The sequence below is a fragment of the Heloderma suspectum genome, chromosome 1, assembly GCF_057233095.1.
Source record: "Heloderma suspectum isolate Gila_16-S chromosome 1, 16-S_ref, whole genome shotgun sequence".
Lineage (NCBI taxonomy): Eukaryota > Metazoa > Chordata > Lepidosauria > Squamata > Helodermatidae > Heloderma > Heloderma suspectum.
Genome location: NC_139458.1, coordinates 111,045,322 through 111,070,483, shown reverse-complemented (window position 1 = coordinate 111,070,483; position 25,162 = coordinate 111,045,322). Strand labels below are relative to the sequence as shown.

General features: G+C 41.7%; 1 protein-coding gene across 7 annotated transcripts in view; it reads right to left on the bottom strand.

Moving 5' to 3' along the window:
* Positions 1 to 25,162, bottom strand: part of PPFIBP2 (PPFIB scaffold protein 2) — a 163,764-nt gene that overhangs the window by 87,454 nt on the left and 51,148 nt on the right. For 6 of the 7 annotated variants that reach the window (XM_084853491.1, XM_084853462.1, XM_084853481.1 and 3 more), the window contains one exon: positions 2,987 to 3,079. In XM_084853491.1, coding sequence (XP_084709617.1) covers positions 2,987 to 3,079 — 93 coding nt within the window. Of the gene's footprint in view, positions 1 to 2,986; positions 3,080 to 17,297; positions 17,863 to 25,162 lie in introns of those variants that run through there. The other variant, XM_084853510.1, reaches the window with a different exon arrangement.

Genomic DNA, 25,162 nt, shown 5'->3' with positions numbered 1-25,162 from the left:
CAGAAGCCCACCAGGATAGCACAGTGTATCATCCACCGTGCCCTGCTCCAGTAGAATTCTATTCAAAGTTTTTCTACTCCCTTCATGCCTCTTGAGCAATAAACACAAATGTACGAAGACAAAAACTATGTCATTATCACATTTTAGTGTGAAGGAACAGCAGCGATTAAACATGCAATTTAATTTACAAACATTAATACAACACTTTCTTAATATACTATTTACAATACCCAAGTCATTTTATACATAATGATTAGGGAGACTGCTAGTATCATGATATTCCCCATGCAAAGTGAAAACTCAATTTTTCTGTTGCAGCTAAGTGTCCTAAAGAGGTAACATGCCTTATAATTTTAACTGTGTAAGCTGTTGTGTAATAATTAAGTCCATTATGCAGGCAACACAATTACTTAGATCTGCACATTTATTTTATACTACCATCTTGCGCTTTTGATTGATGAACAAGATGCACAATTTAGCCAATTGCTCATAAGGTGAGCATCAGGCATTCACAACTGTACTGCTGTGTTTTTGAATGGGTAATAGATGCATAGGAACTGATATACACATGCAACCCATAACAATTATTTATTTATTAGATTTATATACTACCAAAGGGACAAATGCCCTTGGAGTGGTTTACAATCATAAAACACCACAAGAGTAACTAAAACAACAACACAATAATATAGCCAATGGAATTATCAACAAATTTTAAGATATTAAAAACATTAAAAATACTAAAGAGCCAGAAATAAAACTGATGATAAAGGATAGGACCCAACAGGCCCCTACTGCTGACAGCGCCTATGTAGCGCTTCCGGGGGCAAGCCCCCAAACAACCAGAAACGCAAGTGCCAGCAGTAGGTCCCTGTTGGATCATACCCAAAGACAGCAAATTAAAGATTAAATGCCTGATGGAAGATAAGGGCTTAGACTGACTTCTAAATGTATACAACGAAGATGCCAGGCAGATCTCCCTGGGAAGGGAAGGGCATTACACAGATGAGGGCTCTTCCCCTGATAGCCTCCAAACAATGCTTAAGATCACATCATCTTTTTCAGTAAAGTGTCTTGAACATGAAATACCAATGCACAGGAAGGTGTAAATATTTTTGAAAATAAAGGGACACGTTCCCCAAACCTTTGATGCCTCTGGGATAGGGCATTATTTGCATTACAACTGGATGCACACTTCGCTCTTCCACATATATATATTTCTCCTTGATCAGCTTCCAAAACAGTGTACATATGTGGGGGTGGTCCAGTTAATATTGCTTTGCAGTGTCCTGTCATCCTTGCCCATTTAGTCAGAAGTCAGAGGTAGGCCTGTGCTTTCTGAGCAAGGCTGATGACAGGCATGAGGTAATCCCAGAAGCAAGAGTAGTGCAAGTTGTGCCAGAGAATCCTGGTGCATTCTTTCACCCTGCCTCGAGAGATCATCAAGGCTTAGTTATTGGGGGGGGGGGGGATAATTTTTTTCATGGCAACTCACTGTCCCAAGGGACACAGAGCAGTTAGTGTATCCAACATAGCGGCTTAATTTCAAAGTACACTTAACTTACTCTTATGGGATACTAGTGTGCCCCAGTATATAGTTTGTGAATTACTGTCCAACAAATGCAACTTCCATGTTGGAAGAGAAGTGTCCAGAGTGAGCATTCTAACCAGAATAAATGCTGCTTCTAAGATTTAGCATATAGACTCAAAAAGCTTATCAGGCAGATCTGTCCTTACCCTTCTCTCTTGGTTTTAAGCCTTTGGGTACAAAACCCCTTTATCCTTCTTGGAGAAAGTGACAAGTAACACCAACGCTGAACTCCTAAGCTTGGAAACAATTATACATCTCCTTTCTGCCAAAATTAAAAGTAAGAAGGGGAACAAGAGGTGCTCCAATCCTATATTTTAGTCTGACGTTTCTCACCATAATTTCAAATGTTTAGGCTACACAAAATGGACTAAGATTATTTTCTTATTTTGTATTTGTACACACTGAGGTGAATGCTGCCCTAGCTTTGGAGACATCCTTTGGGCAGATATGGAGAGAGGAGATACTTGTGCATGAGAGAAAAAAAAGCACCGCCAGAACAAGCAAGCAAATACAAGATAACATCTACAGCCAATTGTTTAAGGTCCAAGAGTATGTATTAGTTAATCATGCTTGAAAGTCAACAGCCCATTAGAGACCTGTTTTTGTTGCTTAAGATGCTCCGTAAAAAGTCATGTACATCAATGGTGCTATATAAATAGTAATTAATAAACTAGAACAATCTAGTTTATGTGCTACTAGATTGTGCTAGAACACAATCACTTATGTGCTACTAGAACAATCCAGTTTATGTGGGAAATGTTCTACTACGACTGGCACTGGAACAGCTACTGAATAGCTGCAGCCATGCCACTATTGGTAACATAAAATATAAACAGGGCCAGTGTAATCTTTTGGCTGTGCCAACAACCTGGCTGAATCATTTGCCTCTTCCCAATAACGGGGATGCAGACAAAGAATATTCACCATACTCATTCTTTCTATCTACAATCTATTGGGCCCAGAAATGTACCATACAGAGAACTGAAGTTTTCTTTTATTTTCTTTCTCAGTACTGAACAAAGTTAAATATTCAGAGAGGAAACTAACAAAAAGTTGGCAGATGACACACCAAACTGCACTGATAATTAATAGATTTACAATTAACTCCCCAAGAGCACAGTATAGGATTTTTATAACACTTAAAGAACTTTTAACAAGTGAATAAATTATTAATGGATTTCATCATGGTACAGGCCAATTCCAAAGTTCTTTCACATTCAGTAGCTAGGCATTTTTTTTAGATATTCATGATTTTTGCTTAATAAGCAGAGTATAAATATCTGAAATAATATATTATGGAATTATCTTCTCTACTGCTTTTAGCTTGAATCCACAATGAATATCAAGTGTATTGATAAATTCCAGATCCTATTGAGGTTGCTGTAAATCACATACCTGCAATATGAGAGACTCTTTATCACCTTCTAATCTTGTCAGACGTTCTTGATAGGTTTCATTACTGGCGGAAGTATGGTGATTCACCTGGGACTAAAAAGAAAGACAGACTAAGAACACAAGTAATTAAAATGTAATTATACTGTTAGCTGCTGCCTAGAACTTTAAGGTTCATTATAATCATACTTACAAGAACATAACATGGATGCATTACATAGCTTACAATTTTGACAACAAAGCCTGGGTTTTAAAATGCAATTTAATTTCGAACATTTTTCATTTCATAGGATTTAACTATGGCATAAAGCTAAAACTCCCTTGAATGTGTAGCCTAGAGAGAAACAAAAGTCACAAATGATACATAATAGATTCCAGCTGTAAGGTTGGGCCACTATTGTCCATAGTAGATACTAACATTTTAAATGGAATTGTATTTAAAAAAAACCCAGACCAAACTCAATGAGCAATCTGCTAGATGCTATCTCCCTCTCTTCAAAACAGAAAATGCATAAAGTATTATGCAACAGGCAACATTTTCTAGTCCAGTCATGCAACCAGTGCAACTGAATCACTGGATACATACCTTTAAGTCTCAGCCCATCCTACCCGTTTCTTCCCTAGTCTTATCATTTCCTTCCCTCTGCTGCTGTGGTGAGCAAGATACCAGGCATGCACAGCAGGCATAAATGACAGGACCAGGGAAGAGAACAGAAGGGAGAAGCCATGACTGTGGTGTCTCTCATTGGGTGTGTTTGTATGTCACCCTAAGACACCCTGAGGAGAAGCCATGGTGGGTGGGTGGCTTTGTCTCTTACTCCCGACAGACTATCGCCCACCTGCTAACTCCCTGTGGCTTGTTTCCTCAGTCCCTCTCAGTCTTCCAGGCTGCTGCTGGCAGGGGGTCTTTGCAGCAGAAATCCTTGTTCCCTATGTCAGTACCCTTTCTGCAATTGGTCTGTTGCAACTGCTGGCTGATGAGGGAGATTTTATTTATTTTATTTATTATTTAATTTATTAATTGCCCATCTGGCTGGTCACCCAGCCACTCTGGGCGATGTACAACATACAATAAAAACAGTTTAAAAGAATAAAATTCTACAATAAAAACATTTTCTAAAATACCCTAACCCACCCCAAATGCCTGCCTGAACAGCCACGTTTTTAATGCACGACGGAAGCTCATTAAAGAGGGGGCATGACGGAGTTCCCTAGGGAGGGAGTTCCACAGAGTGGGGGCCACCACAGAAAAGGCCCTCTCCCTCGTCCCCACCAGTCTAGCTGTCCTGGCTGATGGGACAGAGAGAAGGCCATCCGAGGCTGATCTTGTTAAGTGGCCTGTCTGGTGCTGCTGGAGGCGCTCCTTAAGACAGGCTGGGCCAGAACCATATAGGGTTTTAAAGGTCAAAACCAACACCTTGAATTTGGCCCGGAAAACAACTGGTAACCAGTGCAACCAGATTTCCCACTCATCAGATTGCAAAAAAATAATAATTTTCTGACCCCTTATGAATGCGGGAACACGTTCACAATTTTGTTCTGTTTTGTTTTCTGGGCTCTTGTGTAAGAGTGAAAGACCACCTGTCTGCTATTTAGCCAACCTTCCCCTTATCCCCCTCTTGTCAATGTCCTCCACTTTAGGGCTTCTCTTACACTGAAGTAACAACACCCATGGGAAAGTTTGCAAATTTAAAAAAAAGATTCCTGCTATGAAATTTGTGCAAATTTCCCCTCCATTCTTCTGCTCTGCCATGAACTTTGCATAATTTTTGAGTTCCCATCCACTGTTCTGTAACCCTCATGTACATCAGACAGCTAGCAATGGAGAGAGCTGGCTGGCAAGAGCAATGAAAACCCCTGCTGCTCCATGTGATCTCACCAGTGCTACCGCCATTCTTCCTTATCCCTTCTCAACCTCAGAATAGATTCTTAATTGTTTGTTGGTTCAAGGTCTTCCACTCTTGTGGAAGACCACAAGAGAGTTTGTCTCCTATTTATCCAAGCATCCCCTTCTTGTCTATGTCCTCCGCTTTGGCACTTCCCATGCTACTGAACACCTTTCTTTTAAAAGGCTGCTGCACATTACACTGAAGTAAGCACACCTGTCCCCAAAGTGCCTTCTCTTCTGCAGCCACCAGCGCCGTTGCTAGCTGTCAGTTGCCCATGAGCGTTACACAACAGTGAGTGGGACTGCAAAAATTACACAAAACTCACGGCAGAGCAGTAGAATGGAGGTGAAATTTGCACAAAATTCCTAGCAGCTGTCGTTATGTAGGGGTGAAAAAAGTGCAAACACACATTCAGGACATCTCTGGTCTCCCTTCTTCATGATTCCTCCCCAAAAAATAAAAATAAAAATAAAAATCCATCCCAAGAAAGGATGAAGGAGAATACTGGTGGCACTAGTGAGATTACGTGGACCAGCAGGGGTTTTTGCTGCTCCTTCTAGCCAGCTCTTTAGCCATTATGACAGCCTGTGAAAAAATCACCCTGCCAGGTTCGGACATCATGCTAAGCACCCTGAGATCAAGCCACCAAAACAACCCTACTACAAAACAAACCTTGTGTTCTCAGCTGGCTCGTTTGTGCAAAGCTATCCACAACAGCAAAACTGCTCCAGGTTCGGATGTCACACTAAGCCACTCTGTGACCATCCACGACGACAATCCACCATGGCTTAGTGTGATGTGCGAACCCAGTCATTGTACCGGGAGAGTTAAAAAGGAATGCATCCAGTGTCTGGATTGCAATGTGACATTCCTAATCTGCTCCCCATTCATTGCTGGCAAGCTTACTTACAAAATGCTGAATGGTAAGGAGTAATTCAGAGATACAGTATCTTATGCACTGAAAGAAGTCAGATTGTATATTAAACTTAATCCACAAACATATACCCTACCATGAAAACATGATACTAAAAAAAAGCAAATTAAGCATTCAGAAAGAGAAGTACAGCTTCACATACTTGTGAATTTACAACAAATGTTATTTGCATTCCGTTATATAGCAAATTTCTCCAACACGGTTAAAGATGTCATAGCCAGGATATGGGAGGGTAAAGTGCAATAACTATCTCCATTAGGACACCGAAAGTATGAATGTCCAATCATTCCTCCAGGGAACTCAGTGGTTCTCCCTACCTGCCACTCCATTTTATCTTCATAACCACCCTGTGAGGTAGGACAGACACTAACTTGGTCAAGGCCAACTCAGCAAGCTTCACAGCTGACTTGGGATTTGAACCTGTGACTACATATTTGAACCTAGGGCTACACTCAAGTTATAAAACTGTCCTCATATCAGTTTCATGCAGCATTCACACGGAGCAATAATAATAGGCAGGCATCCACACATCCTTATCTGGAAGTAAAGTCTGTGGAAACCAAAGGGTCTTGTTCTGAAGAAAAATGCTTTATAATTGGGTTATATGTTTGCTCTGCAAACATCTGACCTCCATTCAAGTGCCCTCTGGACTGCATGCTGGGCTGCCATAATTGACCCAGAAAATCCGTAACACGAAGAACAGGAAGGCAACTTAAGCAACTAGAAGAGCAGGTGTATTTTGCGTGCTGCAATAGGTTTTGCCTCTCTCAGGACAGCTCATTAAGTATCTGCATCAAGCCATTACAAGATAATGGACTACAATACTTCCTGCTCTAATTTACGCTTCTAAAATATGCCAGACTGAAACTACATTAGCCAACATCCACATCACGTAAAGTAATCCAAGGAGAAAACATCAGCTCTGCCAAAACATCAGCTACTACATGCTTTAATAAGAATAGATAAATGTAGACAAGTTCACCTACTAACCAAACAGCTGCTCTTTTAAGACATTGCCCCATCTCTATGGCAAATACAATGACAAGATAAAACATAGCAATGCAGCCTCAGGGCATACGTATTTGGTTGATGTGGGAAGTGAGTGCTGTCATGGCTACACACGAGAAATTTCTGTGGTATTCAAGTGCTATAGGATAGATAGAAAACTTCTGCAGCATCTGGTTTTTGCACATTCACATTTTTAAAGTTTTGGCAGCTATTTACTTGCGTTTAAAGAATGTTATGTTCTAAGTGTAGACAATTTCCTTAAGCAAGTAGAAGTTTCACAGATATCCACACTTTTCCAAATTAACATGAAAACTTTCCCATATGGCCTCATGGCAGCAGAGATTGAGGGCAGGGAACATGGATAGCTGAAACATTTGTCCAAGGGCCAAGCTAAGAACTGGAACAGGAGTGACTGCCAGCAAGAGGCTCCAGAGAGAAAATGGAGTAGGGGCAAATCAGGGTGAAGTGAAGACATGCCCTAGATGCCTCCAAGATTAATCAGCAGTGTGTTTGCATGGATGTGCATTAGCACTTGTATGCCTCCAGAGGCCCATGGCAGAGGTCTGTGAGGCATTCTGCAATTTGGGTAGTGTAAGCTGGGGGGATTGACATAAACAAGAGATATATCCTCACAACAACCCTGTGAGGTAGGTTCACATGAGGGAGAAAGACAACATCACCCAATGGGGGGATTTGAACACACGTCCCCTCAGTCCTAGTCCAACACTAACCACTAGACCACACTGGTTCTTCTCCATGACTGTCTCTTCCCACTCGTTCTTACATAGCACATTCATTCAGCGTAGAATCTGTAGATAGTACATAAGAACATAAGAAGTGCCATTCTGAATCAGACCAAGGGTCCATCTAGTCCAGCATTCTGTTTACACAGTGGCCAACCAGCTGTCGACCAGGTTGTCGACAAGCAGGACCCTCCCACCCATGTTCCCTGGCAACTGGTGTACATAGGCTCACCACTTCTGGTACTGGAGGATGTACATCGCCATCAAGACTAGAAGCCATTGATAGCCATTTCCTCCAGGAATTTGTCTAAACCCCTTTTAAAGTCATCCAAATTGGTGGTCATCACTACATCCTGTGGTAGCGAATTCCATAGTATAACTATGCGCTGCGTGAAGAAGTACTTCCTTTTATCTGTCCTGAATCTCCCACCAATCAGCTTCATAGGATGACCCTGGCTTCTAGTATTTTGAGAGAGGAATGTCTCCCTATCCACATTCTCCACACCATGCATAATTTTGCAGATCTCTTTCATGTCTCCCCTTACCCTCCTTTTTTCCAAGCTAAACAATCCCAGCTGTAGGGGAGATGCTCCAGCCCCTTGAACATTTTAGTTGCCCTTTTCTGCACTTTTTCCAGCTCTACAATATCCATTTTTAGGTATGGTGACCAGAACTGTACATAGTATTCTAAGTGTGGTTGCACCATAGTTTTGTAGAAGAGCAGTATGATATTCGTAGTTCTATTCTCAATTCCTTTTCTAATTATGCCTAACATGGAGTTTGCCTTTTTTACAGCAGCCGCACACTGGGTTGACATTTTCATCAAGCTGTCCACCACAACCTCAAGATCTCTTTCTTGGTCGGTCACCGCTAGCTCAGATCCCATCAGATTATACTTGAAGTTGGGATTTTTTGACCCAACGTGCATCACTTTATACTTGCTTACATTGAACTGCATTTTCCATTTAGATGCCCACTCTCCCAGTCTGGAGAGATCCTTTTGGAGCTCCTCACAATCCCTTTTTGTTTTAACCACCCTAAATAATTTGGTGTCATCCGCAAACTTGGCCACTTCATTGCTCACTCCTAATTCCAGATCATTAATGAACGAGTTGAAAAGCATTGGGCCTAATACAGATCCCTGTGGGACCTCACTACTTACATCCCTCCATTGGGAGAATTTACCATTTATTCCTACTCTCTGCTTTCTGTTCTTTATCCAGTTACTGATCCATAAGAGGACTTGTCCTCTTATTCTGAAGCTGCTAAGTTTGCTCAGGAGTCTTTGGTGAGGAACTCTGTCAAAAGCCTTTGGGAAGTCCAAGTAAACAATGTATACCAGATCTCCCCTGTCTACATGTTTATTGACACTCAAAGAACTCTAAAAGGTTAGTGAGACAGGACTTACCTTTGTGGAAGCCATCTTGATTCTTTTTCAGCGGAGCTTGACCTTCCATATGCTTATTAATTTTACCTTTAATAATGCCTTCAACCAATCTACTCGGAACAGACGTTTAGCTAACCAGCCTGTAATTTCATGGATTCCCCCGGATCCCTTTTTGAAAATTGGTGTTACATTTGCCATCTTCCAGTCCTCTGGTATAGAGGCTGTTCTTAGGGACATGTTGCATATTTTGGTTAGAAGATCAGCAATTTCATATTTCAGTTGTTTGAGAACTCTAGGATATATACCACCTCGGCTGGGAGGTTTATTTGTTTTCCATTTATCAATACGGTTGAGAACTTCATCTTTTGTCACCACTATTTGCCTCAGTTCCTCAGACTCCCTTCCTGAAAACATCAGTTCAGGCACAGGTATCTGTCCTGGATCTTCTGCAGTGAAGATGGATGAAAAGAATTCATTCAGCTTCTCTGCAATCTCCTTGTCCTCCTTCACTACTCCTTCCACTCCATTGTCATCCAATGGTTCAACTGCCTCCCTAGCTGGTTTTCTGCTTCTGATATATTTGAAGAATTATTTACTGTTGGCCTTGATATTGTTAGCGATATGCTTTTCAAAATGCTTTTTGGCATCTCTTATTGTCTGCTTGCATCGCCTTAGTGCAAGCTTGTGCTCCCTTTTGTTTTCCTCACTTGGGCAAGACTTTCATTTTCTGAAGAAAGCTCTCTTTTCTCTAATAGCTCCCTTAACACTACTCGTTAACCATGCCAGCGACCTCTTGGACTTGGTGCTACCTTTCCTAACCTGTGGTATACATTTTATCTGGCTTCTATTATTGTGGTTTTGAGTAATCTCCAAGCATTTTGAAGGGATTTAATCCTCTTGACTCCCCCTTTTAACTTCCTTTTCACCAGTTCTCTCATTTTAGAGAAGTTTCCTCTTTTGAAGTCAACTGTGACTGTGTTGGACTTCCTGGGCAATTTTCCACTTAAATATATATTAAATATGATAGCACTGTGGTCACTGTTTCCAGTTGGTTCAACAACATTTATATCTCCTACTAGGTCCTGGGTGACGCCACTTTGGATTAAGACCACAGTCATCTCCTCTCTGGTCAGCTCCATGACCAACTGTCTGAGGGCACAATCGAGAAATTTAACCTCTTTGTCATGGCTGGAACATGCATTTATCCAGTTAATGGGGGGGGGGTAACTGAAGTCGCCCATTATTACAACACTTCCTTGTTCGGGGGCCTCCCTAATTTGGTTTTCTATCTCAAGGTCACTCTGAGCATTCTCAGTCTGGGGGATGATAGCATGTTCCTAGCACTAAATTAGTTTTGGAGCCTGGTATTGTTACCTACAGTGCTTCTGTGGAACAGCCACAGCCTTTTAGGTGTTCTAGTCTGCTCAACACTATGCCCTCTTTGATGTACAGGGAAACACCTCCCCCAGTATGCCCTTCCCTGTCCTTCCTACAGACTTTATATCCAGAGATGACCATATCCCACTGGTTCTCTCCATTCCACCAGGTTTCTGTAATGCCCACTATATCCAGGTTCTCCTTTGAAACCAAGCACTCCAACTCTCATTTTGGCTCAGAGGCTCCTAGCATTTGCAGAGAAACACCTATACATGGTGTCTCTCCCCAGATGCTTCTGGCGTTTGCATCGTTTCCTATGGGACTTTAGCCCCTTTGGCTGCTATTATGTTCTACCATGTACTCCTGGTCTATTTCCTTCCCTTCTACATTTGGGCAATCAAAAACATTTTCATCTTCATCCCTTTGGGATGATTTAATCCAAACCAGATGCTTCCCAGCTCCGGTCAGCTTTCCCCCAGGGTTTAGTGTCAAAGCTGCCATGCCACCCTTTTTATGTTTAGCGCCAGCAGTCTGGTTCCATTTTGGTTCAAGTGGAGTCCGTTCCTCTTGTACAGGCCCAGCTTGTCCCAAAATGTTCCCCAGGGCCTAACAAATCTGAACCCTCCTCCCTGCATCACCGTCTCATCCACACACTGAAACTCCTCAGCTTCACCTGTCTAACTGGCCCTGTGCGTGGAACAGGTAGCATTTCAGAGAAAGCCACCTTGGTGGTCCTGGATTTCAACCTCCTACCTAGCAACCTAAATTTGGCTTCCAGGACCTCACGACTACATTTTCTCGCATCACTGGTACCAACATGGACCATGATCACTGACTCCACCCCAGCACTATCTACTAGGCTATCTAGAGGCGCGTGATATCTGCAACCTTTGCACCAGGCAGGCAATTCACCATGCGGTCTATACGCCCATCACAAACCCAGCTGTCTATATGTCTAATGATTGAATCTCCCACTACCACAAGCCCCCCTCCCCTTCGAGGCACATCCTTGGTGCGAGAGGATATTTGTTCTAGGGGTGTACGAAAATCACTTACCTTTCGCGGATTATGCTGATGGTGGGGTGGGAGGCGCTCCATCCCTCCCCCCAGAATCCTGGACGGGGGGCGCGCTCCGTTCCTCCCCCCCCAGAATCCTGGCCGGCCGGCTGTGCTCTGCAGGGATTCTGCGGAGCTGCCGGCCAGCTCCGCCAGAAGCCGGACATCCGGCCTCTGGCTAGCAGGGACGCAAATGGCGGCAGCCATAGCCGCCGCCGTTTGCGTCCCTCCGGTCAGCGGTGATAGGCTACGTAAATGTTTACGTAGCCTATCACGGCTGACTTTTTTTAAAAAAAAAAACACACGCGTACGCAAATGGCGGCGGCCATGGCCGCCGCCATTTACGTTCCTTATTTTAGCACGTCTTAGTCTACGTCAAGATTTACGTAGACTAAGACGGCGAAAATAAGGGGAACGTCCCCTGGACTGCAAGGAGGTCAAATCAGTCAATCCTAAAGGAAATCAACCCTGACTGCTCTTTGGAAGGACAGATACTGAAGCTGAAGCGCAAATATTTTGGCCACCTAATGCGAAGAGAAAACTCCCTGGAAAAGACCCTGATGCTGGGAAAGACTGAAGGCAAAAGGAGAAGGGGACGGCAGAGGATGAGATGGCTGGATAGCATCACCGATGCAATGAATATGAACCTGAGCACACTACGGGAGAGAGCGGAGGCCAGGAAGGCTTGGTGTGCTATGGTCCATGGGGTCACAAAGAGTTGGACACGACTTAAGGACTGGTTGTTGTTGTTGTTGTTCAGTCGTTAAGTTGTGTCAACAATAGTGAATGTGAGACATACTGAGGGGAGATCCTATATTCAATAGGTCATTGGAGGAGACAGCAGACAAAGGGTAGGTGATTTTGGAAGGTTGTGGCTTGCAAGGTCTGGATCCCTGCAAGGCCTGGATCATTTTTCTGTGTGTTTTTAAAAAATTAATTGATATGCTGAACTGTTAAACTTGCTTTATTTAATGAACTGCTCTTTAAGGCCTAAAGCCTGAGCCTAAACTGAGCCCAAACTAAGGCTAGCCTGCACTTTTTCCTGCTTTAAGCAGACTCTAGTAATGTAAACAAAGTAATGTAAACAAACAACAAGCACATGCCTCCAAAATAAAGGGGTGATAATAAGGAAGAACAGATGAAGCTGTTTAAGTGAGCAAGGGACCTTCAGGTGGCTGAGGGTCTTAAGAGTTGAAACGGCAAAGGGCAAATTTGGATAGAGGGCAGAGTGAGGCGGGGGAAGCCATGGAGAGCTTTAAAGGGCAATGTTTTGCTTGGTGTGGAAGGAGATGGAAAGTCTATGTATTAATTTGAGGACAGGTGACACATGGTCTGAATGATGAGAGAAGTGAATCTAGCAAAATTCTGAATTGAAGTGGGAGGACTATGGTCAATAAGTGAGCCCAGAAAGAAGACTGTAATCATCAAGGTGGAAACTGACTAACATAAACCAGGGTTTTGATTAAGGGATAGAAGGGAAGATCCAAATTTTCAAAATACTGTATGGCAGGGGTGGAGAATCTATGCCCCTCCTGTTGTTTCTGGAGTTCAACTCCCACCATCCATGATCATTGGCTATGCTGACTGGAACTAATGGGATTTGCAGTCCAACAACATCTGGCGAAGCACAGGTTCCCCAACCCTGTTGTACAGCAACATAATTTGGTAACAGACCAAATATGAAGAGGGAGAGGGTTATACCACGTTTCAACAATACCTTTGTATGAACAACTGTTTCACTCATGAAGAAGCTTTCAAAAGCATACTATTCTTCATTTAAGTAACCATGAATGAGGTAATATTGTTCAATATGCAACTTATTCAGGAGTTTGGGGATAAATTCACTCAATCAGTTGCATTTTTTCACAGGCTATTGACTACAGCTATATCACAAGGACTGATTGCTTTATGTGAAGCCATTATATCCCATCTGGAATACTGAATAAATCCATGTGACAATAAAAGCAACTGCGTGTGCAGAAAAGTGTAGCAAACTTGAGACATGTTCAATGTATTCTGACTTTCTTTTAATGAGAACTGGCAGATAGAAACAGAGCAGAGCCAATAGAATGTGGTCATCCAACTATTTGTTCAGTAGCTCATCCTCACAGAGGATTTTGAAGGCTCTGGGTCTAGTTAATAATGTGTACTCACGTTTGAAAAGACGAGAGAGAGAGAGAGAGAGAGAGAGAGATTGAGAGACAGAGACAGAGAGAAAGAACAAGCACCTGCCTGCATTTTTCAGTACATATCTGATATAGAGGAGGAAAATTGAGGTCTATACTTCAGATGAATAAAACATTTGGTTTTTGTGGAGAACTCATTTGAACTTACCTCTTCTTTATCCTCCTCTGGGTCTTACCATCACCAATATAATCACTTCACAGCAATTACTGTATATTTAAAGGCATTGTATATTTAAGGGCAATTATTGTATATTTAAGGCTCTATTTAAGGGTATGTGTGTATTATACACATAAGCATAGTATAGTAGTGCACAGGTGAACTTGTGTGTTCACATCGAGGCTTCTAGTACTGGGTTTGTTTTAAATCCCCCCAGATTAGGCTGTAAGAACTCCATGTGGCGAGGTCTATGTTACACTCCTTCACACAGAGTGGATAGGGTGAAAGCAAGCATGCATGTGGCCTTTAGCAGTATTTTGGCAGGCTGGGTTGGGATGCAAGGCTAGCCTATCACAGCAGAAGTTTTATCCCACCAGATCCAAAGAAATATTCGGTGCTCCTGCTCTGAGTGCCTCCACCCAATGAAGTACGACAGATGGCTACTAGGGAAAGGCTTTTCTCAGTGCTTGCAGCCTGGCTGTGGGATAGCCTTCCCAGAGAGGTTTGCCTAGCACCATCTTTATGGTATTTTCGGCACCAGATAAATACTTTTTTACTCACCTGGGCTTTTTAAACCATTTGTGTTTTTACAGTATGGACTGCTTAATTTATTATTTGTGTTTTTATTGTTATCTGTGTTACTGTTTCATTTCTTCCTCTGCCAGAAATAAGAATTTTTATGCTGGGGTTTGTTTGTTGCTTTTTAAAAAAACTGTTTTTATCTCGTATTTTATACTTTTTAAATGTTGCTCAGAGACCATATTCACTGGCTGGCCAGAAAAATATAGTTAAACTAACTAAAATCAATCAATAAGAATTAATATTATTCCAATAGTCAACTGTGATCTTGCCTTGCTTACTAGAAATCATAGCTTGTTAATCAGATGGAAAGGAAATAGAAGGAAATGGACAGAAGCAATGCACACACAATTAAACCAATAAGGAAGTGCCCTTTAGGGCCAATTCGTATCACATTAATACGAAGTGTTAAATGAGGGGACACACATAACCAAACCCTCTTTTGTCTGTAACCAAGGCCTCCTTGATAAGAGAAAAAAAGATTATTTTAACTGTGCTTGCTTTCTAAAAGAGGAGGTTGCTGTTTGTTTTGGCTCAGGTTACTTGCCCCTCCAGCAGACTGCCACGTGGTCAGTGCACAGGGCCTCTTTTGGCATTGCCCTTTGAACTAGCCTCTTTGTGTCTGGGAATGGTTGCAGGACAAGGGTATTTTCTTAGAGACATTAGTTTGAATGAGATATATGAAATCTTGCATGACACTTTCATCTAGTTTAAGTGAAACAGTGATGTGCTATTGGATCCCATTAGTATTTTCTAAGGTTTGGACAGCTGAATCATTGCATCAATCAAGTACTTTGGTAATTTTATATTTATTCTTTTATTCCAGCCTTACTGAGTAATTCAAACTCACCATTAATTTATACAGTAAAAACAACTCTTGCAATATCACAACTGATATTATGCCCACTTCATTTCCCCACCTCCTCTCAGTTAAATTAGAGCCTGCTTTGGCAAGTGCCACAAAGAACTGATGGAAGTCCAACTCAATTCCTTTCTCTGCTCTCTCCCTGCTCTGGTGGAAGAAGCAGCGCTTTTATTACCAGCCAAAGAGCATCAGCTTACCACCACAGTTGGTGCCCAAGCATGCAACAGCAATGGGATCATGTGGTATAAGAAAGAATTCAGTGTGCAGCTTTCTGCAAATCTTTAATTACTTATCAAAGGAGCATGTGAGCACAATGGAAATCAAGCTTTTTCCCTGGGAGGAGTCCAGAAGTGCCTGGCATTCTCTAACTGTGCTTCCTCACTTTATACACCACTGCCACACAACATAAGTACTCTTCCTACCCTGCACTATCCCCATTCTTTAAGAATCACTATTAGCAGGAGTGCTAAAACCAGTGTTTGGTTTAAAAAAAACAAACCCTGTTCATAAAAACAAACTACTCACAGCTACTGAAGTTCCATCATACTTCCATTTCCTCAGAGTAAGACCAGATACTCTATGGGCTGTCTTAACAGAGCACACATATCTGGCAAAGCCTGTTTGGAAATAATCCCAATTACACCCACGTTTTTGAGAACGAGTTCTCCCACAAGAATGTTACACAGTGTCAGTGTCCTTTTTGCCATAGGAATCCAGTGATTAGTTCGCAATCACAGTACGGCTTTCTGGAAATTGCTTCTTGGGCACAACTGTTTATATGTGAAGAGAACCAATATGCACTACTTAGTTCCATTTAAAACAAATGCTACATGTTTGGATTACTATATATCTAGTTCACCATTCATTTTTTAGAAGACTTGATATATAAGTATGGAATCTAATACATTAACTCGAAACTAAAATCTGAGGTGCTACACAAATAATGTGTATTATTTTATCGCTCATAGGCATGTCCTTTGAAAGTAAAATATTAACAAATGCCACTTCCTATCCTTTTGAATGACCTGAGGATGCAATCCTATGCCCATTTACCTGGGAGTAAAGCCCACTGAACTCAATGAGATTTATTGCTTTGTAGACATGTAGAATATTGCACTACGAAGCAGTAACTCTCCTTAACACGAAAACACAACTACATGAATCCCAGCTCTCTCAAACTTCAGTCATTAACAGAGCCATAGATAAATAATACTGAACTTTGCCAAGACTGTTTATCTTTTCCTTAGTACACAAAGTTTCTTGTGAGTTCTACCCTGTATTGTTCAGATTAAATACCAGTGTGAAAAACTATTCCATGTGAAGTGTATTTTTATTTTAACCGTAAGGGTAGTCATAGAGAAACATTCTTTTAAAAATATTCCTCAAAAATAAGAGAAAATTCATCTATCTATCTATCTATCTATCTATCTATCTATCTATCTTTCTACTTTAACATTCTTCACTACCCCCCAGCTTCAATTTAGATAATATAGTTAAGATACTGAAAACTGGGTTCAGATTAATCACTTGAAATTTAAGATGATCACTGTAATCCACATACAAGTTGAACTATTTTAATCCTACTGGAGAAAATGGGATTAAATTATATAAAAATAAGAATTCTCAGGCTAGTTTGCTTATTGATGGGTCTCTAATTGAATCTTGTCTAAGATTTAAAAGCACACAACTACATGATATATGTGCAAAAGTTACAAAAGTAAACAAAAGGTTAACCAGCTAGCAAAGTTAAATAGCATACAGGCGCATATATATATATATATATATATATACACACACACACACACATATACACACACACACACATATACACACACACACACACACACACACACTAATAGCTGTAAAGAAGAATCCAATTTGAAATCTCATTTGGACAGTTCTATTTTAATGCCAACAGTAATAGATTATCATTTTGCTCAAAATTCTCCTACATTTGCTTCTTCATACAGACAAAGAATTATTGGTTATTTCCCCAATCCCCTTCCACACAGACCACTAGTTTCAGACTGTGGGATACGCCATAATTTCTCCCACAGAGGAAGAAAATTTCATGTCTTCTGTTTTCTCTACCCATAAACTTGTTAAGCAACAGAACTGCAAAGAGTCACTTACCCTCTTTAGCCACGTGAAGTGTTTGTAAATATCAATCTCACTATCCATGCTTCGGGCCCATCTCAGCAATTATATTCCCTGGGTTCAGAGCAATCACAGCTTTGTTCTGGAGAGACCACAATCTTTACTGCTCTCCCCCACTGCCTCCACCTTGTCTTCCCCCACCTCTAGCAAGCTGAATGTCTGTACATATTTGACTTTAAAATTGTCCTTCAGGCTTATTCTAAACTCTTCTACTGGGTGTGTATACACAACCGTATAAACTTCTGACTGCATTCCCCCACCTCCCCAGCCCAGAGCATCTGGTTTTTTAAAGTGGAGATCAGTCATCAACAGGCAGTAATATCATTCTAAAGGCTTCAAAAGATGCATAAAGCCAGATGGTTTCAGGAAAAGAGAGAGAAAAAAGGAAGCTTCTGTAGTGCAGTTGAAATCTGCAGTGAGAGTGTTCCCTTTTAATGGTAAAATAACAAGCTAAAAATTGCTAGACTGTCATAGAGAAACTATTTTCAAGTAATGCCTTCCCTAGCTTTCTGTTTCAAGCGTGGCTGGAACTCATTACCCCAAGACCCTCTATTTCCTGTCTGTTTTACTCTGTGTTTATCGGAATGCTCCTCAGCTTCTCAGTTTATTTCAGGCTGGGACTAAGCCTAAAAATAAGCCCAGCTGTTTGAGAATTGCTAGCTACTCTGTTCTCACAAAGGCACAAATATTTTAGGACAACCCCCTGCCTGAAGACAAGTATTCCATAAGCAGTTTTGTAATGGGGCAATGTTAACATATCAGAAATATGCAACTCAACATTTTTCCATTCATTGCTGCTGTAGCTAAAGCTGCATAGCATGGCAACACTTGAGGTTTGCTATGGTCACATGAGGGTACAATCAAAGTAATACTTTGGGTGGGTTCCTACTCATGGTTCTGGCTGTGCCCCTTTCCTCTGCTATGCTTTGCTAAGCTTGGCTTTTGATTCATTCAGCATCATATGAGAAAACATTAGTAGGAAAAATTGTAACTGAACATATTTCAGTTCAACTAACAGTACGTTACACTCCAAAAACACATGCCTGTTACATTATTTACAATTAAGCTCAAGACACTTTGAAATCCTCAGTTAATTTTATAAAGGGAGAACTGTGTTCATTTTGTCAGTATATACCCAGGACTCTTCCTTCTACCACGTCAGACCATTGGTCCATCTATCTCAATATAGAGCCAGTGTGGTGTAGTGGTGAGAGTGTTGGACTGGGAGCCGGGAGATCTGGGTTCTAGTCCCCATTCGGCCATGGCAGCTCACGGGGTGACTTTGGGCCAGTCACAGACTCTCAGCCCAACCTACCTCACAGGGTTGTTGTTGTGAGGATAAAATGGAGAGGAGGAGGAGGAGAATGTAAGCTGCTTTGGGTTCCTTGAAAGAGGAAAAAAGGCAGGCTATAAATGCAATAAATAAATAAATAAACAGCCTTTCCCAACATTGGGTCTCCAGATGTTGTTGGACTACAACTCCTATAATCTCGAGCCAGCATGGCCAGTGGTTAGATATGCAGTTTGCTGCGTGCTTAATCTTTCTATTTTAAATAGCAGCTGCGGCAGGACTCAATCAGGTCAACCAGGGGAGAGGCAGACTATTTTCCAAAAATCCTTTACCCCTTATGTGATATCCTGATGAAAATTGGTCCCCACTCAGAGCTCCTATTTTAGTTGGGAGGGAACATCTGAAACAATCAGTTAGTGGACAGCTGTGAGATAGTAAGTGATTTTATTTTTTTATAATTCTATCTTGCAAAGCACCTTGAAAAAGTTTCCCCTCAGTATACAAATATTTTTTAATGGCAACAACAGCTGGAAAACATCTAAGTGTGGGTATATTGCAGGTGTGTTGGTATGGCATAGTATGGCTCTTTCATAATAGCATATAAAAACATATGCCTCTGTGGAAAACCTACATAGGGTCAAAAAATGATCTATCTGAGACCACACATATAGCTTTCTATTTCAATAGGTTGAATCAACAAAATGAATTTCTAGATTGGAGGACATCTATTCTGGCAGATTGTCAAGACAGTCTTTTTTCATCACCCACTCATGATACCTTTTGGTACTCTTATGGTGCGAGGAATGCAAATTTTGAAGGCACCTGAGCATCCAGTTAAAGTGTGTCTCACTTAAAATCTAGGGACCTGTTAAGTTATTTCCCCTTTCCCCCAAGTTTGTCCATGTAGCAAAGGTTGGAAGTAGCCTCAGGTTCACGCTTTTCCTCTGTACCCCCCACCCATTTTCTCACTAGTTTGTTATATCTCAGAGATAAATGCAGGCTCCTCCATTTGACTGAGAAGTCATGGAAAAGGACACAAGGAGAGTGTACATAATCTTAAGGCCCATTGCCACTCTCTCCCTAGTACAAACCTGGGGGTGGGGTGGGGAGAACCTGAACAGGTCCTAGGAATTAAAACCAGTAGCTGTGCTTTTGGTCAGATTGCTCATATACATGTCGAACAACCAATACCACATTGTTTCAAAGTAGATGAAAGAATTGTATACCTATAGGTATGACAATTTACATTAGCAGCTATGTTCCACATTTTAAAAGATGTACGTATATTGTTTAATTGAAACCACTGTAGGAAATCTAGTTCAAGTTTAGTTATCTCCTGGAACTGATTGTACTTCATATACACTACACATAAATAATGAAATAATGCAGATGTTAAAGCAGTGGTTGCTGAAGGCTTTTGTTCAATTGGCCTAGCATTCTCCTATTGTCCTACCATATTTACATGTGCCAATTAAGCCCAGCTTGCTTTATCCAGAAACAAGTCCCCTGCTAGAAAACTGGCAAAAAGACTGTGAAGTCAGAAGAGAGACCTATGCTATCCCATTTGGCAGTCTAAACATTCAGTGACGTGAACACTAACTCCTCTGTCAAAACAGCATTTAAAAATATCTAACATACCTATTTCTGGTTCAGTGACTCCTTCCAGATTTTGATGATTTTGTTGTTGTTCTGCTTCTTAGCAAAAAAGGAAATTAGAAATTCAGAGGCTTTTATCTGGCACTCCTGTCAGTACCCTATCGGTTAGGAATGTTGACGAAGTGCATTCCACTGAGTCACATGCTGCCTGCTACCTGCGTCTTAGTTTTATGTCATGTTTGAGCTTTGGCCCCATGTAATTTCAAGGAAAATAAGTTTAAACAAAATGTTAAAACTCTGTTCCATTTATTTAACAAACTGGATGGTGTCAATATTGTCTAAAGTGGATCTATATGACCAATATATTTTAATAAAGCCATCTTCCTCCTGGGTCCATTCATTTATTTTGTTCAGGAAACCAGAGTTTATATTCTCAATTCTGAAACACAGTTAATTGCATTTATCAATTGCCTTTATTTACTTACGAATGAGGAACTCCACTGAAAACGGAGCAGTCTTTCCTCACTTGGTATGCTGATTTAATATTTCACTTTTATTTAGAAGTCTACTGTTTGCCATCTCTCCATGTCAGAAAATAAAAGTAAATCGTCACTGTACAGACTGACTACAACTTCCTGGAACATAATTTCAAGAGTTAACCCTTGAGTTTACAAAACCAACAGAGCAAAATCTCTTCCTTTCCACATATATGTTAATGAGCTTCTTCATAGCATTTTAGATGTTCTTACACCTCCTTTTTGTTTCTTGCTTGTTGTAATGACTTTTAAAATGTATATACCACCATTCTGCTCTAAAAGAGCCCCTAGGACAGTTCCAAGTAAAAATATAAAAACAATCAGAATATCAAAACCCACCCTATAATAAATTCAATAAAATATCAGCAATGAACAATGTTGTAAACAAGGCCCAACTAGAAGGAAAGCAAACATAGTCAAATAAAATCCAACACAATAACCATCTCCAAAGGCCTTGTAGAATAAGAAAGCTTTTACTTAGAGATGTCAGAGAATTCCGCCATGGATCTCGGTGAGGCCGAATGCCAGTGCCCCCCAAAATCTGTGGCGGAATGGCCTGCCACCCCCCTGCCCCTCCTCAGATCCCCCCCGGGACGAAACTTACCTGGGGCGGATCTTCCGGGCGGTGGCGGCTCCAGCGGCGGCGGCTGCTGGTCTTCTGACCGGCCGCCGCCATTTGCCTTGTAAAAAAAACAAAAACAAAAATGACATGATAGGCTACGTAAAGATTTACGTAGCCTATCATGGCGGGGTTAAAAAACAAAAACAAAAACCCGCATACGCAAATGGCGGCGGGTATGGCCGCCGCCATTTGCGTTCCTTATTTTTGGCTGTCTTAATCTACGTAAATATTTACGTAGACTATGAACGTGCTTCGTGGCAGCTCCGCGGAGCAGCCGGCCAGGCCCAGCCCAGCCCAGAGCCGCCCGCAGCCGGATTTCCGGCCGCAGAGGGCTCTGGGAAAAACCAAACAAACCCGTGTACGCAAATGGAAATCTCTAATCTCTTTAGGAAACAAGTTCCACAGGATGGATACCCCAACAGAAAACACCTTGAATCTTATTACAGCTAACATGGACAGAGGAGGACTTTATCTGAGCAAGGCTGTGTTTCCACCAGCGATTTACTCCAACCTGGCTGTGTGGCGAGATCTCTGTGTTTCCATGACGTCGTGGCCATTCAGCACCAGCCCTGCATTTTATTGCTGAAAAACAGCTTCTTCTGACACTGCTTATAGTCTGACTTTTCCAGCTTACTGTGGCTCCATTACTGACCTGTTTCCACAATCGCACTGGGTCCGGTATCACAGTCCTGCCCATGGGGCGTATAGCCCAGCCTTTGTGGGTGTGTCGCTCTGACCTCAGTGACCCAACCCTTTCCCTCCATTTTCCGGAAGTTTCATCACTGTTTTGGAGCAGGATGCCGAGGGACCAACTTTTAAAACATCATTGAAAATAAGCACTAGAACACAGCCCATGACCCCAGTTAGGTTTTTTGTTTCTCCCATTGTGCTGAATGAGTCTTGCCCTCTCAATGACCACAGAAATAACAGAGAAGCTCCTCAGTTGACACAACACATATCAAAGGCCAATTCCTTAAATGCGATTAAGCGTGATCTCGAGGCTTCGGTCCATTGCCTTAGGACGTAACTCATTCACAGCTTCCATATAGAAATCCTGTTCATTAAAATGGGCACTGGTTTTTGCTCTCCTTCCCACAACAAACCCATTACTGCCTCCTCAGAAGTAACTCCCATTGCGGTGGATGAGGTTGAGATTCCCCCTTAACTGAAATGGCACACATTAAAGCCCAGTTCTTTAAATGTGTTTAAGCAACCCAGAGAGGCTCCAATGAATTGCCTTAGGAAGAAAGTACTTTGCAGCTCCGTTACAGCTATGATTAAAGGCAGCTGTTGGCGAGACCACATCACTCCAGTGCTGAAGGAGTTGCACTGGTTACCAGTTGTTTTTCGGGCCCAATTCAAGGTGTTGGCATTGACCTTTAAAACCCTATATGGTACCGGCCCAGTCTATCTTAAGGAGCGAGGCTGGACAGCCATCTGTCAGGGATGCTCTGACTTGGATTCCTGCATTGAGCAGGGGGTTGGACTCGATGGCCTTGTAGGCCCCTTCCAACGCTACTATTCTATGATTCTACAAGCATATGTGTGTCTCCTTGGAAGTAACTCCCATTGTGCTCAATGAGGCTTGCTCCTGAAATGTAGGTGCATCTGGACTTTCAGGGGAAAGGAGAATGGGGGAAAGCCTCTCTTCACAGCAAAGCTGATTCATTTTTTTAAATCCGGTACTCCTCCATTAGCTTCTCCTTCCATTGTCCTGGAAACACGGCCGAGGAGGCGGGAACACTGATGAGGACATCAGACCCAACCCAGACTCCATTCAGACTCCACCAGCCATGAAGAAAATAATTTGATTAGAGCGTGGTGGAAACAACACAGAGCCCCAGGCTACAGCGATGATAAGCTGGGACTTTAAGCACTGTGGAAACTAGAGGAGGAGAAGATGCAATTGGGGAAACATTGCTACAAAGTTGCAAACAAAGTGAAGCTGATAGCGTGGTAACACGCCCCAAGTCATATGTGATGCATCAGGCAGGCTAATATGGGAGATGGCATTCCCTAAGATACTCTGGACCCAGAGACTAAAGCTTTAGAGTTTAGAACCAACTTGACGAACTGAGCCCAGAAACTGGTACCCAGTAAAGTCATCTTAAAGTTGGGAAAGTATGTTTCCCACACCATAAGGAACACCTAGGAATCCTATGTATGCCTCCTTAAGATTCATCATGGAAGAAAGGTGGAATATAAGTATACTTGGTAAAAACATCAACCAAACCACCCCTGTGTAAAAGCAAAGTGGTCTTTGACCTGAATGTGAGTCAATAAAGAACACCAGTTAGACTGGACAGCTGCACAACAGCAATCCAATGGCCTGGTTCACATGTCATGGTAAGTCAGGGTGGATTATTGTTAAAGAGCAGTGTGCCTGCAGCAGAAGTAAGGGTGCATATGGAAATTATAAACCCTGGCTTATTGTGACATGTGAACTGGGCCTATACATAGACTGGTGCACAACTAAGCTTATTTGCTTATTACATCTTTATCTCACCCTTTCTCTAAGGAGCTCAAGGTACAGAACAATATAAGACCACTATTTGAGATCTGCAAGAATTGTTCCAACTGCAACTGTGCCATATTGTTCCTACTTACTACATCTGCATAAAACATACAAATACCACCAACTGGAAATACAGTTTTTCATGTTTCACTACTTGCGAACTAAGACATATTTCAAATGCATATAAAGTTTTTATTGCAAGATGTATCCCTTCTTCCCTTTTCCTTTCCAAGCCAGCATGATTAAACCAGGCTCAGGTTGCATATCCTGAATGAAAAAAACATTTTTTTTCTAGCAGGTGCAGTAGATTTTAGCATCTCTCTCATTTACATGTCACTGAACACCACAGCTCTCACACCATTAGGCCTTCCCAGCACACAAAGCTAACTGGCTTTCACCTTTGGCTGTGTAGGTGGGGGAAAAGTCAGTGGTGCTCAAAAAGAACTTAATGGTTTCTTGTTCATTTACAGACACTGCCACATTGCTTGCAGTTATTAAATAATTTTTCAGCTAAGTTCATAGCTTAGCTGAAGGTATATTTGAGGTTCTCTATAATTTACTTATAAATTATAAGTAAATTTATAAGTAAATTTAAATTTACTTAAATAAATTTAAATTTATTTAAATAAGTAAATAAGCCACATGACCACGGAAGCGTCTTCGGACAGTGCTGGCTCTTCAGCTTAGAAACGGGGATGAGCACCGCACCCTAGAGTTGGACACGACTGGTTGGGGACACCTTTACCTTTACATAATTTACTTAAGGTAAGGAGCCAGATTGCAATACCTGTGTGTGTGCACTTGTGTGTGTGTGTGTGTATATGTGTATAAACCTCTCAACTAAAAGCACGTTCTAAGTTTCATTCAGTTGTCAGGTTCATCCCAAACCAGCATGAAATGCTCCCTTGTCTTCACTGAAATCTACACATTGGACATCATGTTTGAATAGGGACCTATGCACAGAATATCCAGTGCACATAGGTCTGATTTGCATAATTGGGAGGGGCCATAGCACAGTGGAAATGCCATGCTTTGCATGCAGAAGGTAAAAGGTTCAATCCCTGGCTTCTCCAGGTAGGGCTGGAAAAACTCCTGTCTGAAACCTTGGAGAGCCATTGCCAGTCGGTATCGACAATACTGGGCTAGATGGACCAAGAGATGGCATACTCAGTAGATGGCAGCTTCCTATTTTCCTATAACTGGCACCCCTCATAACTGAGGTTATGAACCACACAGATTGGCCCCACACGGCTATACATGTCTAAGCCCTTATTCAAACAT